General features: G+C 42.0%; 1 protein-coding gene across 11 annotated transcripts; it reads left to right on the top strand.

Moving 5' to 3' along the window:
• MATR3 (matrin 3) lies at window positions 1–24508 on the top strand. Of its 11 annotated transcripts, none has more exons than XM_032447362.1 (15): window positions 4–118; window positions 7339–8417; window positions 12645–12706; window positions 13341–13382; window positions 13694–13797; window positions 14791–14843; window positions 15298–15423; window positions 16023–16148; window positions 16357–16527; window positions 17214–17345; window positions 18271–18314; window positions 18785–19175; window positions 20739–21132; window positions 21716–21837; window positions 23383–24508. In XM_032447362.1, the coding sequence occupies exons 2-15, from the start codon at window positions 7527–7529 to the stop codon at window positions 23431–23433; spliced, it is 2709 nt and encodes a 902-aa protein (XP_032303253.1). In that variant the 5' UTR covers window positions 4–118; window positions 7339–7526; the 3' UTR covers window positions 23434–24508. The 11 variants fall into 11 exon arrangements, with proteins under 11 accessions (XP_015731495.2, XP_032303253.1, XP_015731493.1 ...); XM_015876003.1 differs by lacking the exon at window positions 4–118 and adding an exon at window positions 203–267; XM_015876002.1 differs by lacking the exon at window positions 4–118 and adding an exon at window positions 286–411.
• The last annotated feature ends 379 nt before the right edge of the window (window positions 24509–24887 follow it).

Below are 24887 nucleotides of genomic sequence, written 5' to 3' on the forward strand. Positions count from 1 at the left end.
GCACCCGGCGGGGCCCGCAGCCCGTTCTCACAGACATCTCCGCGCAGGTAACGGCTCGGTCCCGCCGATCGCCCGGCCCAGGAGCGGCGGGACGATGGTTGGCCGCGGCCCGGGGCAGGTAACGGAGCTGGCGGTATGAGGGAGGCGGAGGGCGGGCTCGAACCCGCGGCCGGTGGGCGGGAGGAGCGCGGCCAAAGCCCGCCCCGTCGGCAGCGCGCGGCCATGAGGCGACGAGCGGCGGAGCGGCGGCGTTCTCGCGAGAGCTCGGTGAGCGGCCTCCGCTTCTCGCGAGACCCGGCCCGGCGGCGCCTCCCTCAGCCCGGCCACATCCCACCGGGCGGCGGAGCGGGACGGCGGGGCAGAGCGGCGGGATAGAGCGGCGGGATAGAGCGGCGGGATAGCGGCCAACGGGCACGTGAGCGGGGGGAGCCGGGCCGTGCTCTCGCGAGCGCTGCGGGACTCGCGCGGGGTCGCGCAGCCGCTTTTCACCGTCCCTCCTCCCGTCCCTCCCCCGCCGCTGGCGCGACGGCCAACGGGAGGCGGCCCGCAGGTAGGAGCGGAACGGCCAACAACCGGAACAAGGCCGCCGCTCGGAGGGACGGACGGAGCGGGACCGGCCGTTAGGAGCGGCGGGGGGGGAGGGGACGGATGGGGAGCGGGCCCGGCGCGAGGCCGCTGCGTGAGGCGCTGCGCGCATGCGCACCCCGCACCCCTGGGGGCCGCCCGCAGCGCCCGGCACGGCCGAACAAAGCGAGGCCATCCCAGCCCTGCGGTGCGATGTGTGTTAATGGGCCGGTATCCAATGTTAATTAACGGGATAGGCCGCGGGACGGGGACGGACCAAGCGCTGCTTCTATTCAGTTTCACTTTCGTGTCATTGTGGCTGCGGTTGTGAATCGCTGCCGCGTTAATAACGCGCCGTGTGTTCTGCCGGGTTTAAAATACAAGAGTCCAAATGAGCTGGGCGAGACTCGGCTGCTCCATTGCCCCAACGGGGCCTTGATGCTGCTCCATTGCTCCAACGGGGCCTTTATGTTGTGCCATTGCCCCAATGGGGCCTTGATGCTGCTCCATTGCTCCAACGGGGCCTTGATGCTGCACAGCAGAAGCTGAAAAATCCATCTTTAGTCTGTGGCTGTTTCCTTTCAGTCCATTGGGAAGAACATCCAGCTGTTCTCAGCTATTGATCAGGGCTCTTCCTTCCATCCATCCTCCATTCTTCGGGCTCTGGGTGGCTCTGGTTCCTCCCCAGAGAGCTGCTTTCTGCACGGTCCCTGCAGGTCTTTGCCTTGCGAGCACAGCAGTAGCCGGTGCCTTTTGTATTGCTGAGGGTGAACCCTGCAGCGTTGTGTGTTAAAAGTCATATTAAATCAAAGCACCTTCCCTGCAGGTTGCAGCAAACTGTACGTTGATGTTTTTAACGTGTTACTCCAAAACTAGTGAACTTTTATCTCGGAATTGTGATGAGAGAAATGGTTCATAAGCGAATTATATGGAATAATGAAATGTGAGCAAGGATGCTGGAAACTGAGCCCTGCACAGATGTGTTCTCGGTATCTCTGCCCTTTGTTGTGTGCTGGGCAAGGAGGTGAATTCCAAGTAAGAATATATTGTCTTTTTCAGAAGGGAGATCTCTTGCTCGTGTTTCTGCTGTTGGTTGTGATGCCCTGAGCCATTTATGTGCCTGTTTTGAAAGCTCTGAAGTTACTGCGCCCTGAGAAGTTCAGTCCCTGATGTCTGTGTGTGCCCATAGAAATGGTCCTGACTTCAGTGAGCAATGAGGGAATATTGCTGCCCTTCTCTGCCGTGCACACGGACTGAGCTGAACACTGAGGCAGCTCAAGATGTTGTGAGCAAAGCTGCAGAGACACGATTTTATTTCAGCCTCTTCATTTATGAACGTATTTGTGCAGCCCTTTTTGCTGCTTGCGTTTTTTCTCAGCGCTCTGAAGCCAGCAAGTCTTAATACCAAATACCCCACTGTATTTCTGACTTAATGCAGCCCGTGGGGGTCCCTGTACAGCGTTGTGCAGCCAGAACTCCAACAGGAGGGTTTTCCTTTGGGCATGGCTGCAGCTTGAATGCATCTCTGGCATCAGGAGCACGGTTCTGCTTGGGAAAGAATGCACTTTTAGCCCGGATCTTGAAACGCCTGCAGGCAGACTTGCACTCCGTTATTCATCAGAAGACTTTTTAATTGCTTGATGGAGCAAAATACAGAAGTTAAAAATCATTTAAAAAAAAAAAAAGGGTAATTAGTTGTCTGTTAGAATGCTGCTCTTGTTCTCTGGTTTGATCTGTCTTTACATCATTTTGTGTGATCTGTTTCCTTTGAAAAGGCACTTCTGGTACATGCCTTGCCTGGAAGAGTCATAGTCAATTTGGAAGAGTCAATTTATCTCCAAAACTGACGTGGGTGCACAGAAGCTGCCTCCTTTGGCGAGTGCATGGGCATGATATGAGCAGAGTGTCCAGCCTGGGATCCTGGCTGGTTCTGTTGTGCAGGGCTGCACTGCTGGCACAGCACGTTGTGGAGCAGCGCTCACAGCTTCACACAGCATTTCCCACTGCTGGAGGCTGTGTGTGTGTGTGTGTGTGTGTGTGTGTGTGTGTGTGTGTGTGTGTATCCTCCTGTGGAGCTGCTGCCTGCCGGTAATCACGGGCATGTAGGTGGTAGGAAGGAATGCATGGATGCTGCAGAGGTAACGGCCTGTTTGTGGAGCCGTCAGTGCAGTGCTGGCTTCTATTCCGTGTATTCTTGGCCACTTGTGTTTCAGTTTCTTAAATGCACTTTTTTTTCCCTCTTTTACTCTTCCTGTGCTGTTCAGGGTCTTTGTTTCTGTGAAGGAATGAGTGCACTCTGCAGCCTTATACAGAAAGGGATGCTTGAATTGATGAAATTATGTAATGAGCAGAAATAGGAACTCAGCATCTTATTTCTACAGTGCTCTGCTGTGCACTCGTGTGTTAGAAACCGTGTCAGTTCTTCAGGATGTCATAACGGCTGAAGTAGGTAATTTCCCTTCTATAAACAAGTCTTTTCATGTGTAATTTCTCTGTTCTGAAGCAGTCTTGTGTTACAGTAACTCCAGATCTCAGGTTACCACCTGCTCCTCCGATCAAGCTGAGATGAAGCTGAAAATAATCCTAAGGAACGGAGCTGGTTCAGTTGCTCCACAGCCCTGGAAGGGGCTGGCTGCCCTGCCCGGCTCTGCGTGCTGCCATGGGCCACGTGCTGCTGAAGGCTTTTGAGGTCACAACCTTTGAAGATTGCTTCAGCATCAAGAGTTGTTTCCTTGCCTGCAATACTGATATCTGAAATGGGTGATAATCTGCATGTTCTGCATGAAGCTGCTGGACAATCTGTTCTTCCTCCTTTACCTTTGAGAAAATGGTGGCTTTTAATTGCCCAAGCTGAAACGATCCTGCTGGCCTGAGATGAGGTTCAGCTCCTGAAAAACATCTGCCTCCAGTTTCTGTGCAGGTTCTTGTGTTCACTGCAGTTATTTCGCAGAGCAACAAGGGGAGCTGTCAGTCTAAGTCTGTAACTCCCAGATCTCTCCTGTAGGTAACCTTCCATGCCGTGATGTGTTATAATCTGTTGTGCTGAGAAATGTACGGCTTCTTCCACGGCACAGTAGGTTGTTGCAAACAGATGGCAGCACTGAGAGTAACACCTAAACGAGAGGGAAGATCTGCATGTCTGGGTCTGGAAAGCAGGGATTTCAGAGGGGAAACTTGGGACTTTGGTTTCAAAGTTGTGTAGTCTTCATAAGTCCTTTATTGCTGCAAACTGATGGTGTATTTTTCAGCTTCTGGATTACTTAATGTCTTTATTCTAGGCGGATTTACTCAGAACACACGGAATTTAATCAAACTGGGTTTTTTAAGTGAAAGTGAAACTGAATAGAAGGTGAATGTCGTTTTCATTTTTGAGACTTTTCTATTAATAATGAAGAAAAATGGGACAAAGAGGAGTTGTTCTAAGAAAGGAAGGAGCTTAGGATCAATGTGTTTGCACGTAGCAGAGGAACGGAGTGGTAGAAGGAATAGGAACCTGAAACACTTCCAGCCCAGGGCTGTTCCCTGGAGGGGATCTTAAATGATTGGGATCAAACTGTGAGAATTTGGGGGCCAAACTTTGTCAGAAACAAAACTAATTGATGTGGAACCAGAACTCAACCTGTTCTATTGGGAGTAATCAGTTTTCCATATAAAAGAAAGTTCTTCTGTATTGTTTGAGAAACCAGCCTTACGGCCTTACTTGGGCCTTCATTTGGCAGCTGTGGATCCATAGGATTCAAATCCCTTGCTTTTGTTGTCTGCCTTTACAGAAAGCTCTTGTGCACCTCTCAGATACAGTGTTTGATCACTGCCCACGTTTGTCTGGGAATCTATTAACGCTTTGGCTTTAAACTCGTTTCAGGATAGCTTCATATGATGTATTTTCAAATCTCTCTATGTCCAAATTTCTGACCACAGATCTTAAAAATGTATATCTGAAAGCCTGTCTGTTCCTGGTGGAGCTGAAATTACATGAAGAGCAATTAGCAAAATACTTTCAGCTGAGCTAAATCGTATCTGGATCTTTAGATGGCTTTGTTCAGCCGCACTCATCTTGGTGCTGTGACTCAGTTGATGGCACTCTTCAAAGCCAGCAGACGTCGGCAGCTGGAGCTTCTCTCTGTTGGATACTGATGTGAAATCTTTCCTAAGCAATCAGTGCACAGACCTGACCACGTGGCAGTTAAAGTTCTGCAGTTTTAGCATAAGTTTGTCCCTGTTTCTTTGTCTTATTGTCCTCCCCATCTTCCCATTCTTATTTTTCTCCTGCTTGCTTCTTTCTTCTGCAGGGTTGCAGCAGCGTGGTGTGGTTGTGCAGCTCTGTGTGGTTGAAGCACGGCATCTAATCAGACTCTGCAGCCCAATTGCAAGCTGGGCTGGGCTGTTGGGTTTTGTTCTCTGATAATCTCTGCAAAGCAGTGGACAATGAGCTGCCAATTGAAAATTGTGACAAGAGGATTAGCGAGCATCTGTTCAAAGAGAAAGGGTTATGTTGGAAAGCAGAGAACTTTCCTGATATAGTGAAATCCTGCCTTGTGCCTGCCCATAGGGCTGCCTGCTGCCTCACTGTGACGGCCTGCTTTGTAAAGCTCTCCAACACCTGACTTGATGAAGAAACTAAGTTTGGTGTCACACCGCTCTGTGAGTGCATGAAAGGAGCAGGAAATTTGACATAGAAATGGAGTAAGGATTGTGCAGCTGTTTGAAGAGTACAGACCGTATGTAAGACCAAACGTGGTACCAGATGGATACGGTTGCTTTCTCTCGTTTGAATGACTCTTGATTTTTCTAGCAGTGCTGAAATGCTGCTTAGCAGCGCTCAGTGTGTTCAGCCTGTCCTGGATGCCTGCTCAGCATTTGATTTGCCCTCCCCTGTTCTTATCTCACCTCTGCAGTGCTTTTGTATCTTCTGCCTCAGATACTTCCAAACTTCTTTCCATCCCATGTTTCTCAGTCTCAGCCTTAACCAGATACTGCACAATTAAACTTGCAAGAAAGTAGCTCCAAAATATGTGCATTTAAAACCCACAAATTCAATGGTACCAATAACAAAAGATACAGGAAATGGTATGAAGCAGATATGTTCCAGGGTGGAATTCTGGCAGGGTTTTGTGTGCTCAGTTTCTTTTGTAGTATTCATTATTTTTCTCCATGGAAGTGTAATTTTGTAACAGTGCTACTTTTGTATGTAATATGAGAAAGAAATGGGAAGTGCTTTACAGCTTAATGAAAACAGAGTGGAAGAGCTTTGTGCAGTGCTGGAACAGGGCTCTGCATTGAGCAGGCAGCTGGGGCAGAGGCACATGCAGAACCTTCACCTTTATTCTTGTTTCCAGTACAAAAGAAATTGCCTTTTGCACAACTGGACTCTTCAAGGAAAAACCTTTGCTTTCCTTTTACCCTTCCCATTCCTCCCTACACGTGCCTGTTCTCAGGAGCTGGTTTTGTTTGGTGCTATGCGATTTCTGCCTTTTTCTTCTTCAAGCCATGAGTAACTGAGGAGCAGAGCAAAAGCAAAACGTGTCTGCAGAGATTTGGAAGGACTTTACTGCATCGGGGTGCGAGAACAACATGTCCCTTGTGGAATGTTTTCATGTGTGTCAAATTGCTTTATATTTTGTGTATAGATCCCAAGGCTGAAGGATTATGGGAGAGAAGTAGTGCAGCTTATACCTGCTCTGCATTAAAAAAAGTATTTTGAAAGATAGCCATTAGTCTATAAGGTATACTGTTAGAAACTTAGAATAAATGCAGTTTAATCAGGAGTTTAAGTGCTAGGCTAGGGCGTCTATGTTAGGACGTAGGGTGGATAAGCATCTCTCCTGAGTGCTGGCTTAGGATCTCTAACTGCCACGTGTGGTCATGATATCAGAAGTGCCAGAAGCAAAGCAAAGCAGCCGAACATGGGTAAGAGCCACAGCTGCCACTGCCTGGCGGGGCTGCACGGCCCCAGTGCCATCTACTGACTCCCAGGGTCTCTTTCTGCAGGTTTCCCTTGGGCTCCCAGCCCAGAACTAAGCCTGACCTTGTTTAGCTTGAGGTCTGAAGGTACAGGCTGATGTCACAGCTGCAATATAACAGTAAAGATTCGCTTCCTATGTGCTGCTACCTGTATAACTGCAATTTGAGCAAGAGGTCTTATTTACTTCCTGAAAAATTTGAAACTTGTTTTTCTTGTTCACATCTATCTTCACGTCAGTGATTGGATTTTAACTGCATAAAGACTGAAATATTGTGGTTGGTCTTGTTTACCAGATCTTACAGCAGAAACTTGTTACCCAAACTTCAATTACTTTTAACTTCTTTTCGTCCTGTTCTGTGGTGGTATAGGTTTCATTTTCAATGTGTGTTATATGCCAAAGTCATCTCTGATTCTGTGCACTGAGGGTTTTTTTATGGTCTTCTCACAGGGTGTAGTGCAGCACTGCAGGTTATAAACAAAGCCATAAAACAGAGATCAGGGCTCACGTGCTGGGAAACTTTAGATGCTTCCAGGCATCCCAAACTTCTGCAATTCACTTGTCTTCAGTATGAAAGTAGTTGGTTTATTTTTGTTTATTTTTGGTTTTTTGTAGAAGAATGTACAGGAAATAGTGCTGTATTTTTATCTGAAACGATATTTGTAGGTTCTGGGTACATCTTGTATCTGTTTTATTATATAATGAAAGCCTTATAAGATTGAGATCTTTAATGTTTTAGATCAACATGATGCATAAGTTTAAAACTGCATCTGTTTAAAGGGATTTATGACTAAAACTGCTTGTTTTTCTACAGAATTGTCTGGTGTTTCTCAGCTTGAAGAAGATCTGCAGTCATTATTGATCCTCTTTCTTGGCGTTACCATTTTCGAAGTGAAGTTTGCCTAGCTTTCTAGTGCGAGCTTTCTTTTCAGCCATCTTAAACCAAACCAACCAAACAAACAAAGATTTTGATCCGTAAAGTAGACAAGCTCTAGTTCTACAATGTCCAAGTCATTCCAGCAGTCATCTCTGAGTAGGGATTCACAAGGTCATGGGCGTGAGCTCTCTGCAGGAATAGGCCTTCTTGCTGCTGCTACCCAGTCTTTAAATATGCCAGCATCTCTTGGAAGGATGAACCAGGGTACTGCACGCCTTGCTAGCTTAATGAATCTTGGAATGAGTTCTTCATTGAACCAACAAGGATCTCATAGTGCACTGTCTTCTGGTAGTACCTCTTCCCATAATTTGCAGTCTATATTTAACATTGGAAGTAGAGGTCCGCTCCCTTTGTCTTCTCAGCACCGTGGAGATGCAGACCAGGCCACTAATATTTTGGCCAGCTTTGGTCTGTCCGCTAGAGACTTAGATGAACTGAGTCGCTATCCCGAGGACAAGATCACTCCTGAAAACTTGCCTCAGATCCTTCTACAACTTAAAAGGAGGAGAGCTGAAGAAGGTTATGGTAGAGATGGCAGATCATCCACACGGGAACCACCGTACAGAGTACCTAGGGATGATTGGGAAGAAAAAAGGCATTTTAGAAGAGATAGCTTTGATGATCGTGGTCCTAGTCTCAACCCGGTAGTTGACTATGACCATGGAAGTCGTTCTCAAGAATCTGGTTATTATGACAGAATGGATTATGAAGATGACAGATTGAGAGATGGAGAAAGGTGTAGGGATGAATCTTTCTATGGCGAGACTTCGCATAACTATCATAAATTTGACAGTGAGTATGACAGAATGGGTCGCGGCCCTGGTCCCGAGAGATCTCTCTTTGAGAAAAAGAGAGGTGCTCCTCCAAATAGCAATATTGAAGACTTCCATGGATTCTTACCGAAGGGTTATCCCCATCTGTGCTCTATATGTGATATGCCAGTTCATTCTAATAAGGTGAGTTATGCACCAGATACTTCTATTTTCCTTTACGTTGTAGTATCTGTTCTGTATTTACCTATTTCTTTAATTATTTCTATAGCCTGGTTGCTTTTGAAATGATCTGAAAGTTGGTTTGAGAGTGAGAAAGGCACTTGGTTTATTTACGAGTAATTGTTAACAAACATTGTAAACCAGGGCTTTACATTAATGTATTTTGTTTGCCCAGATTGCTTAACTTCCAGTCAAACAGCTGTCATCTACTGGGATATCTTATTTATATTTTACATCTACATGTTCTCTTAACCACAAACATCTGGCATTTAAGCAGTTTTTTGGTGGGTTTTTGGTTGGTTTGGGTTATTTTTGTTTTGCAGTGTATCTACTGTGCCCTTCAGGAAGCCAGTTTCAGCTCTCCTCCACATCTGTCTTGATTACCGGTTTACATGTAGTTAAGATGCATTCTTGCACAGTTCTGCTTTTTCCCTGTCCAAAGGGAAAGAGTTAATGTAGAGCCCTGGAACCTGTTTGCAAAAAAAGTTTAAAAATAAATAAGTAAAAATAAATCACGTTTTAGATTAGCTCATTCTTGCCTTTTTAATTTCACTTTAACACTCGATCTCATACTATGGCTGAAATTTGTCGTCATTTTTCTCCTTTTTCACAACTTTCTTAGACACTTCCAACTCACTTTTTATTGTCCCATGTTGCATCTATCCCTGTAGACTCTCCGAGCAATCAGCCTGCTGCAGTATCTGCTCTGTGTTCCTAGTAGTGTTCTTTACTTGGCTGGCAGGTACAGTGGGTCTTCGGGTATGATCAGTGACGCTGAAGCTTCCCTCTTAGTTTATCCACCATTGGTTCAGCTCTCTGCAGCGGTAGCGCTTGACTCAAAATGGCCTGTTTATTCAGACGGTATTTTCAGAGCCTTCTCACTTTCAGCTTTTCCAATTTGACTCATCTTGCTGATTTTCAGGATACTAGGCAATTTAATTGGCTAATTGGCAAATACAGTGCCCCTCTTGTCGCAATTAGTGGCTTATTAGCCTTCAATTGAAAATGCAGTACATGCCATGACTGTGAAATTGGTGCCATGTGGAATTACTGTTACTAACCATTTCTTTACAGTTCCCTCTCAATAAAGCGCTGCTTCTATACATCCCATCTTGTTGAACCGTGAGTTGTCCTGTCCCCGCCAGGAGCTGATCAAGACGCTTTAGAGCACGTGCTGTACTCCTCCAATTGATCTGACACTTTACAAACTTGTTTTGCTTTAATTACTTGGTATAAATTAATCACAACAGTCTGGGTTTCTTGTCTACGTACTTTCAAGACATTTGTTTTTGTGAAAGGTTTAAATACGAACAACTGAGATGCCACACTCAGTTTTGTATAAAGGACTTCATTTGGTTAGATTGAGGACATAAACTTCTGAGGCCCTTGAAGATGGCAGCAGTGCTCCTGTAAGTAGGGTTCTTTTTAGCCTTTATTCGTCGTTTGCTTTGGTATGAAGGTCTGTTTAATTAAAGGCTGCCCAACCTGAAGTGTCTTTCCAAGTACAAGAAATACCAAATTCTTTTGACAGCGTAACTTTAGTGAGTGACTCCTTCTACGACACACAAACCCATCTTTTTTTAGTGACACGTTTGGCTTAAGCTGCTGAGAACACCATAAAATATTTGAGATTGGATCTTCTGTTTCTTACGACCCGATTTGGGTTTTGTTTCTGATTCAGAAATATTGTTATAGCAAGAATTCTTCTCTTTCTCTCCTTTTTTCCTCCACTTTGCATATCTAACAGTTACAGAGTTTCCTATTCTGTATCTCCCACAAAATTAAATCAAGCAGAACTTAACGTTTGAAGTAATTTGATTTGAACCAAAACGTATGGAAAGCAGAAAGGGAATGCTTTTCTTAGCTAGGACAATATAAACTCATTGTTGTATTATCAAAATCTCACTTTCCCAACCCCAAATAAAAATACTGCAGAATATACAACAAGAAGTCTATGATAAAGCAGTGTATCTGCTTTAGGCCAAGGAGACAGACAGCCCCCCTTGGTAGAGTTCAGCCTGGCAGGCTAGGACTCATTTTTTCCTCTTTTAGCGATGCTGCCAATTGCTTCATTACTGTGTTGCATACAGACTCTGTGACCCAGCTTGTTTTAACTAATTAGGAATGAAGTTTAGCCCAGCTTTTCAGTCCATCTTGATCCCTTTGTCAAGGAATGAGGTGTTGAATGCATAGCAACTATTTTTCCTGCAAACAAAGAGCCTGCTGCAGTAGAGCAGATGAGTTTGGAGGTTAAACACTTGAAACTGTGATATATCTCAAAGGGAAAGCCTGGCTGTGTCCCTCATAAGGCAGTATCTAAAATTAGGTGCTTAAGTTTGGCCTTCTTTTCTAGGGAACAGTGTGTCCTCTTGCTTGCATCAGTTGAAGTAAAAGTCATTTCTGTTTTAATAAACTTGACTGAGAATTTCTTGAGCTTTAACACAAATGCCCAGAATTAATTGGTGTCTGTAAATATCTGGGGCCCTGCAACCTCAGACAAGTGGCACCTCAGAGTGGATATAGGAGGGGAGGAAAGCAATGTGTAGATTAAGAACTGAACTTAATAAAAACTTAATAACATGGATTAGCTGTTGTGCTGGAAAATTTCCCTGGGGGGAAAATAATCCCAGTTTATACATCAGATCTCTCTGCTTATTTTTTTTTTCTTTGCCAGCATAAAAAAGTGTTTGATGAGATATGAGAATCAAATCCCCCAAACTTTGGCTCCAGTTTGCAGATAACTTCCATTTCAGTTCATAACAGTCTCCAAGTGCATGTTAAGGCAGCTCCAGACGTGTGTTATCCTTGCAGAGTCAGCAGTGAGGTTTGACAGTTAGTGCAGCTGAATTTAGGGGGTGTTAGTGGTAGAAGGGCTGCTCTGTGTATTACAGCACTAAAACTTGCTACTGGCCTCAAAACTGAAGAATATTTGCTTTAAAGTACTGAGTGTTTCACAGACAGAGGACTTGCTTGTGGGGCTTTGGGGCTTCTGTTTGCATCCTAATTGCAAGCATGTTTGCTAATTTAGGGCTGCAGAGCCTACAACTTGTGCAGTTAACAAGAGAAAGTGCTCGTTTTCCACCTTGACTTTAAAAATAAAAAATTGGTCCTGCTCCATGTTCTCTCCTGTGTATCATGGAGTGTAATAACACAGCATGGCTTAATGCTGGTGCTTTGTGGGAGCTGTGAGGTGCAGTTTGCTCTCCTTTGTGGGAAGCGCAAGGTGGGCACTTGGGGCACACACTGAAAGCCCTGTGCTGCTGCAGGGAGGATGGCGTAGGGTGCAAGTGAAAAAAGCAGGAAAGGGCAAGGCTTGGGAAATCCTATAGCTAAAATAAAAGGTGTATCAAACAGTTGGCCAATGCAGTGTGTGTGTGTTTGCATCAGCAAATAGAGCTGATGAAAACCCATCAGATGTTAAACTGCCCCCCAGAAGATGTAATTACTCTCCCACACGTTGCTCCCTGTGGCATGGTACGTTACCCTTTGCGCTGCTGACCTGTCCCAGCTCTTGCTCTATATGCAATGGATATTTCCACTAAGAACTTCACTGTGGTACTAAGGTAATTTGATGTAGTTCTGTTATTCCTCCTTTGTACCATCCTTATTAGGTGCCCTGTTTTTCTTGACTATTCCCCTCAAATGCTCATCAGTTTTTGTATTTCACATGTATAGCTGTAGTTTGTCCTAGCTATGCACTTTTGTTTCTTTTAGTCTTTCCTTTCTGAATTCCTTCTTGGCTTTGAAAACTCGAGTCTGTAGCCCACGTTCATCTTTGATAATGTGAGGAATGAAGCAGAGAGAGTAGAGGAAATTCTAAAATTACTAAAAAAAATTAAAAAATAAAAATTAAAAACGTAACAATCTCAGCACCTACTTTTGGAAGTTGGAACGTCAGCAATACACACGAAAGCTGTGGCAGTTACCCTGCAAGCTTCGCATGTTTGAGGCAGGGTGAAGCCCAGAGATTGCAAGGCATCCTTGGTCAGAGACCTTCCCACCCAGCTCCGGGGTTGAGACGTAAGTCCAGTTTTAGAGTGTCTCCAGAGCACTAAAGAAGTATTTTGATATCATCACATTAATCTTAGATACTTTAGGTTAGAAAAGAAGGTAGTACTACTGCAGTGTTATTTTGTTAGAAATAAGAGCCACACACAGCAGGCTAACTTACAGTTATTTACTTTGCTGCAGGAGTGGAATCACCATATCAATGGAGCGACTCATGGCCGACGCTGTCAGCTGCTGCTTGAAATGTATGAATTCGAAGTACATAAACATTCTTGTGGTGTGAGGGCACTTAGAAGTAACCAACTGTCAACTGTGATGCTCAGAGCAAGCTTAAAAAACCACCCCTTATGTTGCAGGGAATAAAGATATGCTGCTTTAATAGTGCGTTTTGGGGACACAAAAGAAGTGCTGGTTTTTAAATCAGAATCCTGCTGATGCCTTAAGTGCCTCCAGGGATGGGGACTGCATGTCCCTGGGCAGCCCACCCTAACGCTGGACCGGCCTCCCATCAAGGAACATCCCCCTGCCCACTCTGAGCCTCCCCTGATGCACCTTGAGGCCATTCACTTGCATCCCATCGCTTGCAAATCTGCTGCAACTTCTATTTTTTACTAATCAGGCTTATGCCAAGATATTGTTTTTGTATGATTAAGTTATTCTACACATAACATATTCTAACATATATCAGCAGCCATGTTACTTTGAATGTAGGAATTTTCTCATAAAGACTAGCATTCCCTTTTGTAATTAGATGCTGCAGTTTGTGTAACATGTAAAGGTATTGCAGCCTATATGAAAATACAGGTATAGGTATAAAAGTGAGCACACGTAGATTGGATTCCTCTTACTTTTTTTTTTTTTTCTTTTTCTCTATTTAAGATATCCAGAGTGGAACCCTGACAGTGATTCAGGACATGGAATGTAAGTAACGAATGGACATGCTATTCTTCTGCTGGGTTAAGCAGTACAGTACTAATCAGAGCTGTGTAGTTTGGGTTGCTATTTAATCTAAATGCTTTAAAGTAATTTTGAACATTATTACTATTATCTTAAGCTGGGTTTTTTTAACATTTAATGTGAAACGACATAACTTCTTCAAATGGGTAGCTCTGCATTCTGAGCAGGTAAAAGCAGCTCAGGTTGACTTGTGCTTGGATGCTCATTGGGAATTGGGTGGTTGGAGGAGAAAGGCTTTACCATTTTTGTTCTAATCTTTTTCCCCCTTTTTCTAGGGGTGATCCCTTTATGCTGCAGCAGTCCACAAACCCTGCACCGGGAATTCTGGGACCCCCACCACCTCCATTCCACCTAGGAGGGCCTCCTGTTGGGCCAAGAGGTAATGCTGGACGACACCAGACTGGATGCCCCTTTCTGAAAATCACCTCATGAGTTACTGGATCTCAGTTGTGTTCCTGAGGCTTGTTATTGTATCAAGTAGGCAGCGCACAGTCACAGCAGTAACACCAGCTTTAACACATGTTATACTTGGGGTTTTAGTTGCCTTGTTTTGAAAAACAAACAAACAAAATCCTTTACAACCAGACATGAGTTCTTGATTTCTGATCAGTGTTGTGGAACAACAGAGCAGTGCTCTCTGAGGGGTGGAACTGAAATACTTTCATTTATTTTCCTCACCATAAATACTTTGTTTCCATGCTTTCACCTTTCTCCCCTCTTGAAACTACTGCAGACATTATGATGGGTTTCTTTTCTCAGCTGTTGGATTTATCAACCAACACATGCCTGGGGTCGTACACGTTTTCCTGTGTAGCGATCTATTGCACATCTTCCATTTAGCTACCTACATGCTGGTGAAGCTTGGGAGAATTCAATGTTGTCTGTCTTTACTCCTAAAGTGATTTGGAATGGATTTGAGAAATAGATTTGAGAAATAGCCTTATCTTCCCAGGAAGGCAGGATAAGAATCAGGTTCTCAGCTGAAGTCATTATTACTTACTTTATAAATAAATAGAGTCAGTAAAAAGCAAAACTAATTGATTTACCTAATCCTGACTGATAAGAAATCTTTCAGGCATTAAAGGAGTAATTGAGTGATGGGTGTTTTAATAGTTGATGTTGTTACAGCATCGTTGTAAACTTTTCAATACATCTCAGACTTGAGTTTTGACATATACAACATTAACAGCCTTTTTAGGCTTAGTAGTACTAATTTATCAATTAGTGACACTAATTAAGTGGCTTTTTAAAACTTGATGTGATTCTGTTTTAGAATTTTAAGTTCTGTCCAGAACTTGTAAAGAAGCCGTTAATAGCAGGCAGCCTTGTCAGCTGAACTGAGCTTGCTCATTTTGTTTTTAATTTCTTGAAGGAGCTGGAAATGGAAATATGCAAGGACCGAGACACATGCAGAAGGGCAGAGTGGTTAGTATTAAATACATTGTGAATCTCAGATATGCTTCTTATTTAATCAAATGTATTGTTCCTTGGATTTTATTTTTTTAATGAGTGGTGTGCCTTTAAAATAGTACAATGCTGAGATTTATTTGTGAGGAAATATTGAAGCTTTGCAAAGAGATTGTTTCATTTTGCCAAATACTCTCCAAAATGTTTGTTTTAAAAGTGCACAAACTCTGCATGTTCTCTCATGAAGAAGACATGAGGCAATCTGCTGTCTGTATAACTGTCACAGCAGGCATCTTCCTCTGAAGATCCCTGGAGGTGCTGTGCATTTTCTGTGTGTCTAGTTTTGTTTGCTAATTAAGACTTTATAAAATAATAGTGCAGGAAAAAAAGAACAGATCTTTACAAAGTTTTATTTTAAGGTTAGTTGTCACATGTGTTGTGTATGATGTGTGTGTGTGTACTTCTTCAATAGGAAACGAGCAGAGTTGTTCACATCATGGATTTCCAGAGAGGGAAGAACTTGAGGTATCAACTGCTTCAGCTTGTGGAACCGTTTGGAATAATTACAAATCACCTGATTCTGAACAAGATCAACGAGGTAAGATTAGGCTTTATTAGTGCTTTATTAGCCCTTTATTAGTGCTGTTGGGACTGCTTGGTTTCTTAGGTATGCTTACTGTCTGAGTTGAAGCTCTGGTAAAGGACATGCATGGCTTCTAAGCCAAATAGCGCTCATCACCAAGCTGATGTGTGAAGGGAAGAGTGACTAGAGTGTTTCTTTTTACAAATACTGTAGTACTGCGTTTCAACTTTAATACTGTTAAGAATCCAACTGGTTCATTTTAGCTTTCTTGAAAATATGGTTTGCAAATAATTCAATTTGTTGTTTTAATTTTCTCTGGAAATTCAAATGTAGTTTATACACTGTGTCATTTTTTGAAGGGAGAAAAAAGCCAGTGTATTTTCACAGAGGTGAAAAAGCATGAAAGGAGTGCAGGAAGCAACTGAATGTTCTAAATCCAGATCTAAAATGCTGTGTGAAGTATGTGAAATTCATGCCTGGTTCTATGGGCCAGTTAACGTCATAGCCAAAAGGCAACTTTTGTTTCAATGTAGACATATTTATGAGAAAACAAGGGAGAGTTTGAGACCTGAAATAAAAACACGGTGATGCTTAATGTGTTTTTATGTTTTCAGGCATTTATTGAAATGTCAACCACCGAAGATGCTCAGGCTGCAGTAGAGTACTATTCAACAACACCTGCGCTGGTATTTGGTAAACCAGTCAGAGTCCACCTGTCACAGAAGTACAAAAGGATAAAGGTAAGATATTTCTGCTTATTTAATGTTATTTCAGTCCAAGGCAGTGATTGTTACCTGGCCGCTGCTTTTAAATTGTTACTTTATGTACTTCTGAGCTATATCAAATTAATCAAGGGATATAATTTATTTACGTGTTTTAAGTGGTACAGTGTTAAATGTACTACTTACGGTATCTACTTTAAACAATGTATGTACTCTTTAATTTTAGAAACCTGAAGGCAAACCTGACCAAAAAACGGAGCCACCAAAACCAGAACTTGGTCGTGTGATTCACCTCAGCAATTTACCTCACTCGGGGTATTCTGATAACGCAGTGCTCAAACTGGCTGAACCATATGGAAAAATTAAGAACTACATCCTTATGAGGATGAAGAGTCAGGTAACCAGTGGCAGGAACTGAGAGTGTGGGGGTTGGAAGCTGAGACACAACTGTGTAGAAATGTTAGGCTGCTCCTGTAGCATAGATATGGGAATGGTGTAGGTGGTTTGCTATTTAGCTTAGGGTGTAAGTCACTGTAATGTAAGCTTAAGTTGCTTCAGAAAAAGAAAGGGAAAAAAAGACACAGCAAAAACAGATGTTAGCTGTGAAGTATAATTTAGCACTGAGACTTTTTGTTATGTATATCTGAAGGCATTTTGAACTTTTTTTAAGGCTGAAGAAACATTAATACTTATCTTCTGCTATTACACCTTTCTTTCACTTAAGTATTCATTCTTTCAGTAGAAGCAGCTCTGTAGTGCTCTCAAGTGTAAAAGAGAGTAAATGAGAGAGGTGCTTTTTCAGTTGATTTGTATTTCACTTTAAGGTGACTTTTTTTTCCAGATTACTGAAATAACTGACATTTAATTTGTAAACTTTGTAGTGCACAGATATTATGGAATTCAAAAGCAAGGTTATGTAGGACACTTCAGCAAATACTAAAATATTTGGCTAGTTTGCAGGGCTTGGATAAAGCCAAGGCACAATTTGATTTCAGCATTATGAAATGCTGTGTTCTAAATTAAATAGCTTTGCCAGTAGAATTATTTTATAGTAATTTGTGCTGTGTACTTTAATCTTTTCAGGCTTTCATTGAAATGGAGACCAGAGAAGATGCTTTAGCCATGGTTGAACACTGTGCCAACAAAGCTCTTTGGTTCCAAGGCAGATGTGTGAAAGTGGATCTGTCTGAAAAATATAAGAAATTGGTGTTAAGGGTAAGTTGAATTTTTAGCTGCAAACTGTTTTGTAATTGTAGGTGAAGGTATAAAGTGAAGTAGAAGACCCCTCTTGTTCCTTGAGAATTCAGTGCTGGCTGCTTAAATGATCCATAGCAGGAGTGTGGCGTTCTGAGGTGTAGAAGAGAATGAAGGGTTCTCCTATCAGATGGAAAAAATGAAAAATCAAAGTTTAAAGTAATCAGTGCAGCTCTTAACTAAATGTTCTGTTTAAACATCCTCTTATGTGGTTCCTTTTTTCTCTTTCTTCTCTCCAAATGATCTGTGATTTTAAAATCATAAGCTAGGTGGCAGAACTACATGTAGGAGAAGGCTTTGTCAAGCTGCCTAATCAACAGCATAGTTAAATAAGGGCTTTTTCTCATGGAGTATGGAGCAGTCTTACTATTGCTTATGACTGTGCACCAAAAATGAATGTCGTGACAAATTCAAACCCTTACCCAGAGCTTCAACTTGTGTATTATTAACATGGGAGATAAGTGGAATTTCCTATTGAGGAATTCCTAAATAAGCAAAGTGATGGGAGTCTTCTGCTTCCTGCATAGCCCGCTCCTGGTGGTAGTGAAAAGGTTAGATTGGCTGACTTGTATGGTTGCTTGCAACATGCTGAATTAGCTCATAAACAAGAGATGCTGTACATAATTTTCTCTAGCAGACTACCCTATTTTTGTGCTGAATAACAGAGTTTTGGTGAAGACAGGTGGGATTTCTAGATCAAGGAGATACTGTAACAATTTAGCAGTTCATTGATTGGTTGCTATCTGGGCTTTGTAAAAGGGTACTCCTGGATTAATTAAATAGGTAGCGCTTGCCTAGATTAACTCAGACCAGGCAGAACAATGTTTCAATATTTCTATAAATAATACTTTGTTGTGACTTAAGACTTTTCTTCCTTTAATTTTAGATTCCAAACAAGGGAGTCGAACTTCTGAAAAAGGATAAAACTAGGTAACTGCCTCTTATTAAAATACAATGTTGTTTAAAAGGGTATATGAAAATGCCTTGTCCAAAGCATAGAAATTATACTAAAGAAGTCTGGCAGGCTCTGAGATCATCATGTTGTTTGTGCACTAAGGTTAACTGTTTTCAATATGGTACCTATCCTTTTCCTTTAAACAAGACCTCACAGCCTCCCTGGACTGCTCAGGAAATCTGCTGCAGTCCTTAATTATCCTTGCCTTCCTCCAATTTAAACCCAGGAGCAGTTGTCCTGTCTGGTAAGGACAGTTCCTCCTTGCAGCAGCCTCTTGCATGCTTGAAGAATGGTATTCAGTTTCCCTCAAGCTTCCATTATCTGAACAAAGAACCACAGTTTGGAAGCTTCTGTCTAGAAGAGCTAAGCCCTTCTAGACAGAAGGTCTTTTTTAGTTGCTTCTGGATGCCATTCAGATTCACAAGCAAGTGTTCTTTCTTTACAGAAAGAGAACATATTCTCCAGACAGTAAAGACTCTCCAAGTGATAAGAAGACTAAGACTGATGCTACTCAGAAACCAGAAAGTGGCACTGTAGAAGATAAAGTAAAAGAGGAGAAGCAAGATGACACTGCTGAGCCATCGGGCGCTAAAAGCGGTGAGCAGGCAGACCAAGATGAGCCTAGTTTACTCCTTGAATCTGAAGATGAGCTCCTAGTGGATGAGGAGGAAGCAGCAGCGCTGCTGGAAAGTGGCAGCTCAGCAGGAGATGATGCAGATGTTGCCAATTTAACTGATGTGACTACTGAAGAAAAAAAGGACCCGGCTGATGATGTGACCGTCAAAACCGAGGGAAATGTTGTGGCCAATCCAGCATCGAAGAAAAAACTTAAAAAGGTAATCATATTGCAAGCTACTACTTGAGTCTAGAGAGCTCTTTAAGTTGAATAGTACACCACAGTATCCTATTTCAGATCTTTTTCTGTGGGTCTTTAAAATGTGTGCATGTCATACCTGTTTGAAGAGAAACAGGTGTTAAAGCTTCCACGAAGAAAGAAGATCCCATTGGATGCAACTTGCAAATGAAATCAGTTACAAATCAGTGTTTCTGTTTTGACAGAAGCCACTAACTTGTGCATCTCCACCCATGTTACTTCCTGGGGTTCTTCTTACCTGTCTTTGCTCCTTTCTTCACTAACGTTAAGCAGCCAGGGGAGCTATTTATCCCTAACAAGCTGTAGTTACTCTTTTGAGCACTGAACAGAACAATGACATCTGGTTGAGGATTCATAAGAGACTTGAGGCTGTTTTAGACTTGAACAAAATTGTATGAGTGTCTGCTAATTATGCTGAGCTGCAAAGGCAGACAAGTCCATTTGGGTTAGCCAAGGCCATTTCCAATTGAGAAAGGAAAAAAATACATAGTTTTAAGGTCTTGGAAGCCATGTGCTTCTTGCAGTGAATTGAGTTTTTCTCCCCAGATGATCGTGTGCTCTCACAGTTGTTTCTCCTACCAGCTGCTGCTTTTTTCTTTTTCTTTTTTTTTTTTTAAATCACACTTGTTTGTGTGGGGCAGGATGCAAAATGTGTGCAAAACTTCAGTAACATTACTGACTGTCGTGTTTCTTTGTCTTTTTGGTAGGAAAGGGGACATAAGGGGCATATTCCCTGCTTTTAAATGAATTCAATGTGCACTGGTTTCAGTCCTGGTGAGTCCTTCTATCAGGAAGGTAGTTGTGCAGTGTTAAGGTTAATATTGCCCATGTGAGTGGCAATGACTATTTCTTTTCACATACCTATATGTCAGGATAAGGCACCTCAAAACCCAGACTTGTTTCCTTGAAGAACTAAACTCCTACAGCACAGATACAAAACTTATGCTGCTTCCCTCACTTATTCATGATTACTGTTAATTCTATGGAATGCTGATGTCTCCCTGTCAGTTTCACTGTTGGTGAAGCTGGTTTTTAGAGCCCTCTGCAGGCTTTTTGTTTGTTTTCAGTGGGGAAGCTCCAGGCCTTCCACTGATCGACAGAGGGCTCTTAGTTTTTATGAACTTTCATACTATTAGTCAGTATAAAATAATTCTGGTAAGATTCTAGATTCATGTAGGCTTGAATTTTAGGATCTTATGGGATTGTTACAAGTAAAAACTGCATCCTAAAATGGCATTCATTTAATTTAAAAACACTTCACATTAGAGGGACTTTCAAAATAACAGATTAAAAAAAATGGAATTATCAAGACAAAGGTCACATATTGATGTGATAGAACATGGACACTCACGATGCTGAGATGTTCAGTGCAAATTGAACGCTTGACTCTGGAGCAGTGGAATACTTTTAAAAGAACCTGTTACACTTCTGCATGTCTGGGTGACATTTTGAGCAAGTGAGCTTAAGGTGGTTTGAGGGAAGCCATTAAGATTAAGGTGACTTAAGGAAAACATTCTCTCAACAGCGATACGTGGGTGGCTTTCCACGGAGCATGGAGGGCTTTGTCACTCTAGATGAGGTTGGTGATGAAGAGGACTCAGATCATCAGAAACTTCGGAAGTCAGGTTTGGCAGTAAAATCTGCTGGCAAAAATGATGATAGTTTGGCAGAAATCAAAGTAGACAAGATTGAGGAGCCAGAGCAGGAAAATGAAACGTTAGAAAACGGTACCAAGACTGAAGATAATCTGAAGGCTGAAGCTGTTGAAGCTTCCGATTCCACAACAGCGCCAGATCCTGAGAAAAATGCCAATGAAAATACAGACACCCAGGACGAACAGGAAACGAAGTGTGTCCAAGAGAAAGCTCTTATTCCAGATGAATTTAGGATTGGGCCATACCAGCCAAATGTTCCTGTTGGTAAGGCTGTTTTCATTTCTTTTCAAATCTGTCTCTATACATTGCAGTAGCATGTCTCATTTCATTTGGCTTTTATTTCTGGCAGTGTGTTGCCTCTGAGCCTTTCATTTTAGGGCTCTCCATTCTTCTCTTCTTCACTCCTCCCCTACCTCTAGTATTCTCTTTTTTTTTCCCCCTCATTTTCATACAGTTTTCCATAACACTTTCCTTAGGCAGAAATTAAATCGGAAGAGGTATGTTTTAGCAACACTAGTTCAATTAATAGCACAAATCACAGCAGTGATATTAGCTTAGATTCATACTAACTGCTCAAAAGGCACAAATTGACCTCAGAACGCTGTTAGTTCTTTCAAAGGAGTCAGTAAGACGGACCCTTAAACTGAAAGGTTGATTTCAAAAGAAGTCTGCACATATTACTGTAGGCCCCTGGCTTGAGTAAACTAAACCAAAGACTTCTAAAGACAAAGCAGCTTTTAATGTAAAGTGGATTATGGTTTAAGATTTAGCTTGAAATGACATATGACATTAAAGAAATGATGTAGAGTAGTTCTCTTAGTTTATTTTGTGGTGTTTACTTCTCTAGGTGTGAATTATGTGGTACCCAAAACAGGGTTTTATTGCAAATTGTGTTCCCTGTTCTACACAAATGAAGATGTTGCAAAAAAGACCCATTGCAGCAGCCTTCCTCATTATCAAAAGTTGAAGGTAAGGCAAAAACTTGTTCATTTTAAGTGGCGTGATTCTTTCCTTGGGGAATAGATCTGAATGAGACCGGACTGAAGAGGAATTAAAAAAACAAAAACAAGCTCCCAGGCAGCTGAAATTGGCTTTTTCTCTAACTTCCAACTCAGGCTAAAACGTCATCTTTTGCAAAAAGTACCCAGGATACACACTGTGAAAGATGGGCTCCAGCAGTTCTTTGCAAACTTGGATTATAGAGGGCATTCTGATTGGAGCAGAGGCCAGGCTTAGAGTTAGTGGCCCAAAGTAAATTCTGGTGACTCAGATCTCCTCCAATTGGCCCTTTGAGAGTATATTTAACTGCAGACCTTAAACTTAATTTAAATACTTTTGTTAAAAATCCATATTTGCAACTTCTGATTTTGTGAGCATGTTTGACAGTTTCTAATTGGATGAGGTATCACATGATTGCATGGCATGAATGGTAATGCTGCTGCTGTATTTTTGTATTGTGAGCTGCTTTATATACCACTGCCCAGAAAGGGAAGTTCTAAGCAAGGCTCTAATAACGCAGCGTTCACTTCATTTGGTTTCATATGGGTTGATTATTGAGCTGAAATCAAAGCCCATGGGTTCTATAGAAAGGAATAAGGTGGTATCTCAGACCTGGAAACGTTTGCTTTCTCCCATGCAATGCTAGGCAATCCAAAAACAAATACAGGGCTACGCATTTAGAAGGCAGGTGGCACAAACAAATGTCTCAAGGCAAATAACATTATCAAGGAGTAGAAGAGAAAATCAACTACCATGCAGAATCCAGTAGTAAGAAAAACCCACCTCATCCATCACCCATAGCTTTTTTTTTTCTTTTTTTTTCTTTTTTTTTTCTCCCATTTGAGGTACCTGATGTGGGGACATTGAAGGGTTGATGTAAATGGGGAAGTGGGGCAAATAATGCTGAGACTTGTTAGCAAATTACTAACTTTTATACTTGAATGAAACCTGATCTCCTTTTTTTATGGCACAAATAGAGAGAGAGCTGCTCTTGAGTGCTTTGTCGATTCGGTGTGTTTTTAGAACTGGGGAGGGAAGAGGGAAAAGCAGCTTTTTATTTACAATGGCAAAGCACTTTGCCGGCAGGGAGTGAAAGTGGGACCAAATTCCTCACATTTCTGACATAACCCTTCTTTAGAGAGGGGAGATAACAGATTTCAAGCAGGTAAGTGGTAGAGCTACAGTCACAAATCCACACAGTGGGCAAGTTGCTCCCTTTGCTTGCCAGCCTGTTAGGAAGATGGTAATGGCAGGGCCAAGTAAATGCTTGATGGCTGCCGTTCAGCTGTGAGCTGTTGGTGAGCTCTATGCTCAGTGATGTAATGATAACCCAGTGCTAGAGGAGCTCTGCTTCACTTCTTGTGCAGAAGTGCCAATCGTGTTCGTTACAACCTTTGCAGTCAGTATTCATAGATATTTACAGAGTGAAAACGGGGGGTTAATCTTTAATGGGCTTAATGTTGTGACTGTGAGAAACTCTGAGTATATCAAGATGTGGTTGATTTCTTTTAACAGAAAATTCTGGATAAGATGGCAGAAGACTACAGGCAAAAGAAAGAAGCATAAAAAGAAGGATGGACGTAAGGAAAAGAGTGGCTTTGTTCTTAATGTTAATCTTTTTTTAAAAGCAGTACAAGTAGTAGATGGAAATACTGTTTTCTTTTGTTTTAGTGAGATACAGTAGATGTTAGAGGTCTGTTCATGTGTTCAGTGTTGTAGCAAAAAGCATAAGCAGTTAAGTTAATGAAAAAAAAAAAATTGTTCTTAATGTGGGAATGGCACCAAGTTTTCATTCTGACACTGAGCTATTAAAGACAAAATCCTGCATCCGTGTGGAAAAGCTCATCTACAGCAAGAATTCCTTGGAGTGAAATTCACTACTTTCAAGCTTTGAAATTTGGTCTATCCGTTCTCAATAAAAACTAAAAAATACCACTGCAATTTTATTTCACCTGGAACATTCCGTACTTCAGTCTGAGCCCAGCAGCGCTTCATTGGAGTGTGAGGCTGTCATTGCATTTCACTTTGGAAAAGTCGTTCAATGTAACTTGCATTTTTAACTGTTGAATTGCGGTTTCTTTTAATGTCATTGTTGTTCTATAGCCGATAGGTAAATTAGTGATTAGTCAGCTTTACAGCGTTGTGATTTATTTTCCTAAGCTCTTGGTAGACTTTCCTATTCAGCTCCACCTTGTATTTTTAGTGAGCAGTAAATGCCTGTTCTCTGAGCAGTATTATTTCCTCCAGCTCTTCCTGCTTTTACTTGAATCTTGCAGCTGTCGTTCACCTCTGCTATGTTCAAAAGCAGCATTTGGAGTCCTGAAATGTAAAAAAAAAAACAAAAAAAAAAAAAAAAAAAAAAAAACCACAAAAAAAAAACCACAAAAAAACCCCAAAACAGCAGTATCTCGATATTCTGCCCATGGAAATTTTCATACCTGCATTTTAAAACTGTTTCTGTTGATCTGGTTTTGTCAAGAATCTTTTAGAACTGTGCTATTAATGTACCTGCACATGTGATATGTGAACAGGAATTTGCATGTGTAACCTGTGTTTTATCTGTAGTTTTTGTTATTTACTGCTTCTTTGTGAATTCAGGTTACTAAAGTGATTTACCAATAAACAGAGCTAGGCAACAGTCTCTTGTACAGGTGTTTGGCACGTTAACCATCGCGTTACTGAGCTCTTAGTCCCCGTTCATGGTAGCACACTGTAACTTGGCTGTCCTTAAATTGCATGTTTTAACTCCTGTGGTTTAGAAAATTACTAAATAACTTTCTAAGACTTCTCTGTTTCCAAACAAATTAAACTATTACTGGTTAAAACACTGGTAGGCACACGCTGCTTTGCTGAAGTAAATGCATCTCATGGATACGATGGTTCGCTTTGTATAGTTCTAATCTCAGTAGCTTGTCTCCTCAGTGTGTCACCGTTTGATTTGGGTCCTCAAGTGAGGAGGATGTGCCACATTATGTGTGAGGACAGAGGAAAAGCTGAATATCTCACAGCTGTGAGAGCAG

Source organism: Coturnix japonica, chromosome 13, assembly GCF_001577835.2.
Source record: "Coturnix japonica isolate 7356 chromosome 13, Coturnix japonica 2.1, whole genome shotgun sequence".
Taxonomy (NCBI): Eukaryota; Metazoa; Chordata; class Aves; order Galliformes; family Phasianidae; genus Coturnix; species Coturnix japonica.